Here is an 11,115-nt window from a genome sequence, read left to right as displayed (position 1 = left end):
AGGGTCCCCAAATTTTTTATGTTGCTACGAAATAATGCACATGACAGCAAAGGCCAACTTCATATTTTTATAAAAGTTCCTTGGTGTTTTTTTAATTAAAACATGATCTTTTATATATAAAAACACAAGGTTTTATAAAAAATGAAAGCAAAAGGCCCCTCCCCCTCTATTCCCCCTGGTCCCCGTCCCAACTGGGCCCTGGCCTTATCCCCCTCCCCCTGGGAGAGTCCCACCAACAACCCATGATCTCCCACCTCTCTCCCCACCCGATCCTGATCTGGATAGGGACCAGCTGCCCCCATCGATGCCACACGCCGGCAGCGGCGCCCGCCGGCTTCCCTGTCGGCACCGATCCTCGCCACTACACCCCTCCGTCGGATCCACCACCCCGACGGCTGTCTCCCCTGGCTTCCTCTCTTTCGGCTCGAGCCTCCTGGCGTGTTGTTGCTGCTCCGACCACCTCGCCGACCTCCCTGCCGGCCACCGGCCACCGTCGAGCCACACCCCCGCGTCGCCTCCCCGGCCTCCTACTCGTCACCTCCCCTTCCCACCACCACAAGCATGTTGCCCCCCTACAACGGACTGTGAGCACCCCTCCCCTCTCTCTCCTTTACCCCTTCGGCTAGCCCTCGCCCCCCATCTCGTTGTTGCCTCGCGCCTGGCCACGACCCGCTCGTGCCCGCTCGCCGCTAGCACCCGTGGCCACCGCACCTTGCCCACTCTCTCGAACCTTTGTCCCGCGGCCCGAGCTCTACTCCTGTGGGTGCCCAACCCCGCGTACTGGATGCACCCCTCGCGCCGCAGGCCTGAGTGCCTCCCGCATGAGGCTCTGCCCCACTGCGTCGGCCATCGCCCGCGCGCATCCCCCTGACCACCTCTCTGTCAAATCAGGGGGGATAACCCCCCTGTGTTAGATTAGTTTGGGGTAACCCCCCCCCCCCAAGTGCATGACAACCGGGGCCCATCCCGTGTTGACTCACACACGAATTGTTCTTAAAAAAATAAAAGGTGAAAATGAATATTTAGGTAATTAATTAATTAATTAACTAAATAATTAAGCACCTAATTAGTTATTTAATCAATTTAATTAGATTAATTATGTACTTTATTATTTTAGCAATGTAGGACTTGTGAACCCCTTATGATAATTTAAAACTAATAAAAAAATGTTAAGGTGTGTGGAAATGACCAATGGGACAGCCCCCTCTAAATAACATGTTTAAAATAATATGTAATAACTTGAGGCAATGACATGTGGCCCCCACATGTTAGTTTGACCCAGTCAACAATCAACTCAGTTGACTGCTGACTAGACCTTTGACCGGTCAACAGTCGACCCTAGGACCCACTTGTCATCCAGTGGGGCTAGATCATATTGGGTACAAAATGTATTATGTAAAATGTATTCTGTTATATAGTGTCAAAGTAAGTAGGTAAAAGAATATCAAGAATATTAATAAAAATTTCAAAATTAATGTAAAATAATCCGTAATCCGGATGAAAATAATTTACACATGAAAGGTTATCAGAAAAACGAGACAAACATGGATACGTTATCTGTTCGTCTGTCGCACGTCCCTAGCATAAAGAACATGGAACTTTTCCATCCGTTTCACTTGACCGGTAGTAGTGAGAGACCCGGAAAATGTCATCTGATATTTTCCCGATCCGTCTATAATGACCAGTACTATGTTAGCTCATGCCTAGCCTATGACATTGCCATGTCATGCATCATGTTGGACCTGTTGTTGTTATTTATTGTTTCTTCCCCCTCTTCTTACTGGTAGACCCTGAGACTGACTCTACTGTCGGGTACGACTACGCCTCTGACCACCAGCCCTTTGCCGCAGAGCAACAAGGCAAGCAAACCCCCTTTGATCATTCCTATATCGCCTATTATTTCTCCCTCATGCTAGCATTAGAATTTTACTACTGTTGTAGTTAGCTCCTATATCTGATGCATAGCCTGTTTTTGATAAACTACTACATTATTCTACTGCACCCTAAAACTGTTTAGTATAGGTGGAACAGTCATCCCCTTCGACCCCTTAGACCAGTTGCCCCCGCTTTATCGTCAAGCCTCGATCAATCGATCGACGAGCCAAGACCCGACACAACACTCACACCCCCCTTAGTTGTACGACGCTGTAGAACTACTATCGAGTACCGAGGGTGACACCCCGTTACGTACTCCGATGTTAGCGTTGTAGTGTAGTTGACCGACGGTGGTTCTCGAAGGGTGATTCCTCCTGCACCACCTCCGGTAACGACTTTGTCATACAACCCATCAAGTGTGGCCCATCGAGGGTGATTACTCCCTGGCCACCTTGATGACTACATCGTTCGGAATCCATCGAGGGTGATACCTCGAATCCCCGTAATGTTACAACCACACAATTACTTACCATGTTACTGGGAACATTGATGAATAAATGTTAGGCGGGTGGATTCCGCATGGAAGTGTCGACGAGATAATTAAAATGCTAAGGATTTGCGTATTTGATCTGGGTTGGTCAGAGACCTTTTCGCACTAACCGGCTACACGGGAGAAGTTATGGGTACTCGACGTCGTGGTATCAGCCAAAGCTCTTCACACATCAGCAATGGAGCAGCGTGCGTCCGAGTGGTCTAGATTATCACCATTCTTGTATAAGAGGTGCCAAGAGTGACATTGGCCGCCCTCGCAACATGCAGGAGCGCAATGGATGATGGGCCCATGAACCCTTCGCGCTTAGGATTTAGACCGGCGGGCTGGCCCCTCTGTTGAGTCTAGGTGGGGTTGCAACGTGTGGATGTTCCGAGGCTGGGCATGACCGAGGAAAGTGTGTCTGGCCAGAGTTTATCGAGCGTGGCGGGAAACTTGGTGCACCCCTACAGAAAGAATATTAACTATTCGGATAGCTGTGTCCACGGTTACACGACGACTTGGAGTTGCGCCCCAATCTTATACAACTACAATTTTTACTTAACTGGAATGTTTGCTCCGGGATTGCTTCCTCACAGGGAGTCGAAGGAGGATCTCTGGGCGTGACTTTAATTAATATTGCTGCAACAATATGACTATTAACAGTGTTACCTCTTCTACTCTCGTCTATTGCTGCAAGACCCCTGAAGATGCTAGTCTTCGATACGACTAGGCCTTCTCTCTCTATTCTCACCTTGTTGCAATCAGTCCACATATAACACCTTCCCTTGATACTGATGCATATCTTAGTATAATTCTGATGTCAGTCTTGCGAGTACTTTGGATGAGTACTCACCATTGCTTTGCTCCCCCTTTTTCCCTCGATCCGTTGTTGCGACCAGATGTTGGAGCCCGCGAGATGACGTATCCCGCCGTCGACGACTGCTACCTCGACGGTGCCAGCTACTTGATGGAGGCCGCTGACAACCAGGAGTAGTTTAGGATGTTCCCAGGCAGGAGGCCGCGCCTCGTTTGATCGTTGTATCTTTTGTTCTAGCCTTCTCTAAGGCATTATCATGTTTGGTGTCTGTACTTAGATATTTGTTGCTTCCGCTGACTCGTGTGTTTATCGAGCTTCTGTATTCTAGCCCTCGAGGCCCCTGGCTTGTAATATGAATTTTGTATATTTTTATTTGTGTCCAGAGTTGTGTTGTGATATCTTCCCGTGAGTCCTTGAGCTTGGTCATACGCATTTGCGTGTATGATTAGCGTACGATCAAATTGAGGGTGTCACAATAGTCCTATTATCTTTTTGAATTCTCCCAACTAAACTATATTGGAGAAGTTTGCGCTTATTAAGGATTATATAGATGGGTTGCCTTTTACTATTACACATGATGATTTTGATAGATATAATATGCATGTGCTTGTTGCTCCTACTTGCAATTATTATGAGAGAGGAACTACATCTCCGCCTCTCTATGTTTCCAGTACGATAAAATTACAAGAAATTGTTTATCCTATGCATTGGCCTTTACTTTGTGTGTAAGAATTGTTCTTTTATGACCTGCCAATGCATAGGAAGAGAGTTAGACTTTGTTGTTGTGTGATATATGTTACTCTGTGCTCACTACTAAATTACAAATCATTGTTAACTAAACTTGGCTTTGATATACCTTGGGATCCGGGTGGATCAGTTACTTGAGCACTATATGCCTAGCTTAATGGCTTTAGAGAAAGCGCTACCAGGGAGACAGCCTGAAAGTTTTAGAGAGTCATTTTATTCTGTTGTGTGATTTTATATAGTTTAAAAACAAAAATAAAGAGGGGAACCTAAAAAAATTTCAAAAAGAAACTGAAAGTGAGGGAGACGAGCATTGTTAAAATGGGAGCATACCTTGAACTTTGTTCATGCCCATGGTAACCTTGTGAATCTTAATTACACAAACTTTTCAACAAAAATAATTATCCCCTTGTATAAATCCATTGTATTATAAAAATAATGTGCCAAGATTTGCCTTTAGGATGATTAGAGTCATATTTTGTTCTAGTATCGAGTTATAATTCTTGAGTTGTAAGTAAATAAAAGTGTGATGATCATCATTATTAGAGCATCGTCCCATGTGAGGAAAGGATGATGGAAGCTATGATTCCCTCACAAGTTGGTATGAGTCTACGGACTTTATGAAAAATAAAAGAGGCCAAAGAAGCCCATATAAAAAAGAGGCCAAAGAAGCCCACCAAAAAAATGAGAAAATAAGAAAAATGAGAGAAAAGAGAGAAGGGGCAGTGCTACTATTCCTTTTTCCACACTTGTGCTTCAAAGTAGCACCATGATCTTCATGATAGAGAGTCTCCTATATTGTCACTTTCATATACTAGTGGGAACTTTTCATTATATAACTTGGCTCGTATATTCCAATGATGGGATTCCTCAAATTGCCCTAGGTCTTCCTGAGCAAGCGAGGTGGATGCACATCCACACAGTTTCTTTTTGAGCTTTCATACACTTATAGCTCTAGTGCATCCGTTGCATGGCAATCCCTACTCACTCACATTGATATCTATTGATGGGCATCTCCATACCCCGTTGATACGCCTAGTTGATGTGAGACTATCTCCTTCTTTTTGTCTTATCCAGAACCTCCACCATATTCTATTCCACCTATAGTGCTATACCCATGGCTCATACTCATGTCTTGCGTGAAAGTTGAAAAATTTGAGAATACTGAAGTATGAAACAATTGCTTGGCTAAAACCGGGGTTGTGCATGATTTAATACTTCGTGTGATGAAGATGGAGCATAGCCAGACTATATGATTTTGTAGGGATAATTTTCTTTTAGCCGTGATATTTTGAGAAGACATGATTGCTTTATTAGTATGCTGGAAGTATTATTGTCTTAATGTCAAATGATAGACTATTGCTTTGAATCACTCGTATCTTAATATTCATGCCATGATTAGATTATATGATCAAGATTATTCTAGGTAGCATTCCACATAAAAAATTATCTTTTTTATCCTTTATCTACTGGAGAACGAGCAGGAATTAAGGTTGCGGATGCTTATATGTCTCCGTCATATCTACAATTTTTGATTGTTTCATGCCAATATTCTACAACTTTCATATGCTTTTTGCAACTTTTTATACTATTTTTGGGACTAACATATTGATCAAGTGCCTAGTGCCCGTTCCTATTTGTTGCATGTTTTCTGTTTCACGGAAAATCCATATCAAACGAAGTCCAAATGGTATAAAAACTTACAGAGATTTGTTTTTGAATGTATGTGAATTTTGGGAAGTGGAATCAACAGAAGACGGTGCCCGAGGGGCCCACAAGCCAGAGGGGCGCGACCTGGGGGTAGGGCACGCCAGGCTGGCTTGTGGCCACGCCGTAAGGTGGTTGGTGACCTTCTTTCACCACAAGAAAGCTAATATCCGGATAAAAATCGTGTTAAAATTTCAGCCCAATCGGAGTTACGTATATCCGGGAATATAAGAAATGGTAAAAGACGAGAATCTGCAACGCTGAAAAAGGTAGAAACAGACAGAAACAGAGAGAGATCAAATCTTGGAGGGGATCTCGCCCCTCCGCTGCCATGGAGGCCAAGGACCAGAGGGGAAACCCTCCTCCCTTCTAGGGGGAGGCCAAGGAATAAGAAGAATGAGGGGGGGTTCTCTCCCACTCTCTCCCGGTGGCACCGAAATGCTGTCGGGGCCATCATCGTGACGATGAGCAACACCAACAACTTCACCGCCGTCATCACCAACTCTTTTCCCCTCTATGAACAGGTTCAACACCTCTTCTCACCCCTGTAATCTCTACTTAAACATGGTGCTCAACACTATATATTATTTCCCAATGATGTGTGGCTATCCTATGATGTTTGAGTAGATCCATTTTGTCCTATGGGTTGATTAATGGTCATGATTGGTTTGAGTTGCATGTTTTATTATTGGTGCTATCCTATGGTGCTTTCCGTGTCGCGCAAGCGTGAGGGATCCCTGCTGTAGGGTGTTGCAATGTGTTCATGATTTTCTTATGGTGGGTTGCTTGAGTGGCAGAAGCATAAACCCGAGTAAGTGGGTTGTTGCATATAGGAGTAAAGAGAACTTGATACCTTATAATGCTATGGTTGGGTTTTCCGTTAATGAACTTTAGTAGTTGAGGATGCTTGCTAGAGTTCCAGTCATAAGTGCAGATGATCCAAGTAGAGGAAGTATGTTAGGTTATGCCTCGCCCTCATACAAAATTGCAATAATGATTACCGGTCTAGTTATCGATTGCCTATGGACAAATAATCTTCTTGTGACAAAAAGATCTCTACTAAGACCAACTTAGTTGTTTCGTTATCTTAGCTGCCCTTAGTTTTTATTTACGTGTTCTTTATTTTCTTGCAAACCTATCATATCATGCCTACAAAGTACTTCTAGTTTCATACTTGTTCTAGTTAAAGCAAACGTTAAGCGTGCGTAGAGTTGTATCGGTGGTCGATAGAACTTGAGGGAATATTTGTTCTACCTTTAGCTCCTCGTTGGGTTCGACTAATTATCGAGAAAGGCTACAATTGATCCCCTATACTTGTGGGTTATCATTATCCTTTATGACCGATCTATCCAAGAGTTCGTACTAAAATAACACCATAAGAAATTCAGATTCATAATACTCAATCCAACATAAAGAACCCCAAAGAGTGCCCCAAGATTTCTACCGGAGAAACAAAGACGAGAACGTCCATCAACCCCTATGCATAGATTACCCCAATATCACATTGGGAATCCACGAGTTGAGTGCCAAAATGTATATCAAGTAAATAAATATGATACCCCATTGTCACCACGGGTATTCATAGCAAGACATAGATCAAGTGCTCTCAAATCCATAAAACTATTCAATCCTATAAAATGAAATCTCAAAGGGAAAACTCAATTCATCACAACAAGTTTGAGAGGGAGAAACACCATATGATCCAACTATATTAACAAAGACCGCGATACATCAAGATTGAGCCATATCAAGAACACGAGAGAGAGAGAGATTAAACACATAGATACTAGTACAAACCCTCAACCCCGAGGGTGGACTTCTCGCTCCTCATCATGGTGGCCATAGGGATGATGAAGATGGCCTCTGATGATGATCTCCCCCTCCGGAATGGTGCCTGAACGGGCTCTCATGTAACGCCCAAGACGTGATCCTATCCTTATTTTGGCTCAAGGGCCTCGATAGGGATAGAAGCGCATCTCATGGTTTTGCAAGAATCGATATCGTTACAAGTACATGGACGAAGGAGATGACTATATGGAATTGTCTTACACTCACCACAAGCCACAACATGAACATGTCAATAAAATAACACATTCCAACATCATGTAGAAGAGCAGAGTCCTACTACGGACGAAATCAAATGGTAAAAGAACGGCGTCCATCCTTGCTATCCCAGGCTGTTGTCCTGGAACCCATCCTACATTGATGATGAAGAAGAAGAATAAGAAACTCCAAATAGAACAATCATCGAACTCACGTCAAAGTAACGCTTTGCCTGTACCTGCAACTGTTGTTGTAGTAATCTCTGAGCCACGCGGACTTAGCAATCTCATCTCCAAAGGTATCAAGACTAGCAAATATTAATGGGTGAGGTAAGGCTAAGTGGTGAGGCTGCAGTAAGCACTAATTAGCACTCCCATAGAAATATGAGAATACCACTCTGGAAAGATATAAGATCACCACTTGACATTGAAGCAACTCGAATTACCACACTCCAATAAAACAAGGAATGAGGCTTACGATACAAGCCGGAAACAAATTCACGACAGAGGTTCCATTCGATATTTTCGTGGTAAGGTTCACACGGGCTCGATCGTACATTGGATTGTCATATTTAAATGACGCTCGAATATGCTCCCTAGGCGTAACAAACTACAAGGCTTGGTGAAGCATATCTACTGACAATATCAAGAATGTACTATGTAAGAAAGACCGTGAACAAACGAATCCACTTGATGTTGAACCCGAACCTCACATCATGCATCTGGTTGAAGATAGCCTAGGTAACTACTAGAATTCCCACCTCAGAACTTCTGAAATTTTCTAGTTATGCAATTGGGTCCATGGATACAAGGAGTAAAATCCATTCCTCAATTCCTAGCAATAACACTACATTTCCAGTGTATCACATCCGTCAACACATAACTAGAGATCTCGGAAACTCATCTACCTTAGACCCTTGTATTCACAACGATGCCAATTATGGGCTACACAAAACTCCTCTCTCCACAAAGAGTATTGAAGCAATTTCGAACATCCTCCATACAGAGATAACAAGGAAACTGAATGATAACAAGTGTGACAAGAATCGCCTGGAGGCAGCAGGAACAAAATCCCGGTCACAATGACATCATATAGTTTCCAAAATACCCTCGTGATGCTAAACTTTTTGAGTGAGAAGAGGAGTAGATAATATTCTTACGTCAGGATTCCTCACCAGAGCATAGAAGAGGAGTAAAAAGAATCCTACTATCCAATATATAACTAGACTCAAAGTAGTTTTTCACTAGACTCGACTCGACCAAGTTCGATCAATCAAGAGGGCTCCTAGGTCGGTGCTGCTCTGATACCAACTTGTAACGCACAGGATGCGATCCTATCCTTATTTTTGCTCAAGGGCCTCGACAGGGATAGAAGCGCATCTCATCGTTTTGCAAGAATGTATTACAAGTACATGTACAGAAGAGATGTGTATATGGAATTGGCTTACACTCACCACAAGCTATGGAATGAACATCTCAATAGGACAACACATTCAAACATCACGTAGAATACCAGGGTACGACTACGGACGGAATCAAACGATAAAAGAACGATGTCCATCCTTGCTATCCCAGGCAGCCGACCTTTAACCCATCCTACATCGATGAAGAAGAAGAAGAAGAAAAAACTCCAAATAGAACAATCATCATGCTCACATCAAAATATCACTTTACCTGTATCCGTAACTTTTGTTGTAGTAATCTGTGAGCCATAGGGACTCAACAATCTCATTTCCAAAGGTATCAAGACTAGCAAAGCTTAATGGGTAAGGTATGGTTAAGTGGTGACGTTGTAGTAAGCACTAATCATTTATTTGAGTGGCTAACTTACGAGTACACGATTAAGAGGGAGTTGATCTATGCATAAACGAACGTGAACTAATAATGGTCTTGAAATGATCCTGAACACCTACTTACGTTAAACATAACCCCACTATGTCCTCTCTCGGATACAGAGCTCACGAGAAGAGACGGTCATGGTTACCCATGGAGTTGGCAAGTTTTAGTTAAGTTTACTTCTGGTTTGCTATGAGCGGGTGTGAAACAAAGTTTCCAAGTTGCCACATGACCGCGGGCATGGCTTGCAGAAATAATTAACCCTGTAGGGGGTGCTCCAACTAGTCCATCACAAACTACCACAAGCTGCGTCGGAAACCTCGACCACGGGAAACTCGTTGTCTCCTTGGATGCCTGATGGAAAACCTCAACCTTGAGATATTCCAAAGTATCCTCGGAATCCCTCGCACAAGACGTTCGAGAAGGGTAAAACAAATCCATCAAGACCGCCCAAACATGGTGAAGACCCCGATATGAGACGCGTATCTTGTTCTCAGGACACGTCGGATAAGCTACGCTAAAGGAGGCCTAATAGAAATCACCCAAGTTGCCCTGGGTTGGCCCCGCATAGTGCTCTGGGTTGGACCAACACTCACGAAGAGCACTGGCCTGGGGGTTGATTAATTATCCACGGGTTAATTACTCCCTATGCGGTTCATTATTTATTTCACAAATGTTGTACCAATGTTGGGCCTTGCCTGAATAGTTTTATCCCAAAACAAAAGTCAAGGGGTTCCCCATAACAACCCCAAGCATGTTAGGAGCACTCAATATGGAACGTAACACCGGTACACAAGTAACTAGGGCGGCAAAGATGGAACAAAACACCAAGCTACAAGGCCAAGCCTTCCACATTTTACCAAGTATACACGTGCATTAAATTAAATAGCATTAATATGTTGATATAAAAAGGTATCCATGTTGTCACATGGAAAGCAACTGCACCTACAACTAACAACTCTATAAGAAGGTTGAGCAAGCGGTAACATAGCCACACAAAGGTTTGCTGGGATATGGAGAGGGTTAGAGGCTTTTCATGGCAATGTTGGGAGGCTTGACATTAACAGGTGGTAGGAAGTGAGACATAGCAATAGAAATGAGACAACTAGCATAGTAATTATAGTAGTGATATCCAGGGAAATGATCATCTTTCCTGGGATCGTACTTGGAAGAAGAACGAACCCGTGAAGTAGGCGAACCAACGTAGTCGAACGAATCCTCATACTTTGAAGCGGTTTGGAACTCTATCGAGAAGAAAGAATCCAGAAACAACAATAACACACGATAAACACCACAACATATGCATGTCATGATGCATAATCAAATACGATGCGTGTCCGGTTAACTATGCAAGTCATGGCAAAGCACCAATCAAACTCTACACATTAAGTGAAACTCAATATGCAACGAGTTGCACATTGATGAAACTCCACATTGGTATTACTTAGTTTACTCCCGTTTAGGTGCATCACAATATTAAATGTTGTTAAACATGGCAAGAGGTGAAGAATAAATAAACTACACATTCTAGGCATTTTAAATAATGTCGGAAACAACATATA

General features: G+C 43.2%; 1 protein-coding gene across 2 annotated transcripts; it reads left to right on the top strand.

The window, feature by feature from the left end:
* The first annotated feature begins 201 nt into the window (after positions 1-201).
* Positions 202-3,568, top strand: LOC123446269. 2 transcript variants are annotated; one of them, XM_045122942.1, is made up of 3 exons: positions 202-584; positions 1,788-1,859; positions 3,307-3,464. In XM_045122942.1, exons 1-3 carry the CDS (start codon positions 305-307, stop codon positions 3,399-3,401), a joined length of 447 nt encoding a protein of 148 aa, XP_044978877.1. In that variant the 5' UTR covers positions 202-304; the 3' UTR covers positions 3,402-3,464. The 2 variants fall into 2 exon arrangements, with proteins under 2 accessions (XP_044978877.1, XP_044978878.1); XM_045122943.1 differs by lacking the exon at positions 1,788-1,859 and having other exon boundaries at positions 3,307-3,568.
* The last annotated feature ends 7,547 nt before the right edge of the window (positions 3,569-11,115 follow it).

This window comes from Hordeum vulgare, chromosome 4H (genome assembly GCF_904849725.1).
Source record: "Hordeum vulgare subsp. vulgare chromosome 4H, MorexV3_pseudomolecules_assembly, whole genome shotgun sequence".
NCBI classification, from domain to species: Eukaryota; Viridiplantae; Streptophyta; class Magnoliopsida; order Poales; family Poaceae; genus Hordeum; species Hordeum vulgare.
Note: the sequence above shows the minus strand (reverse complement) of the source record. Positions and strands in the feature narration are given on the sequence as shown.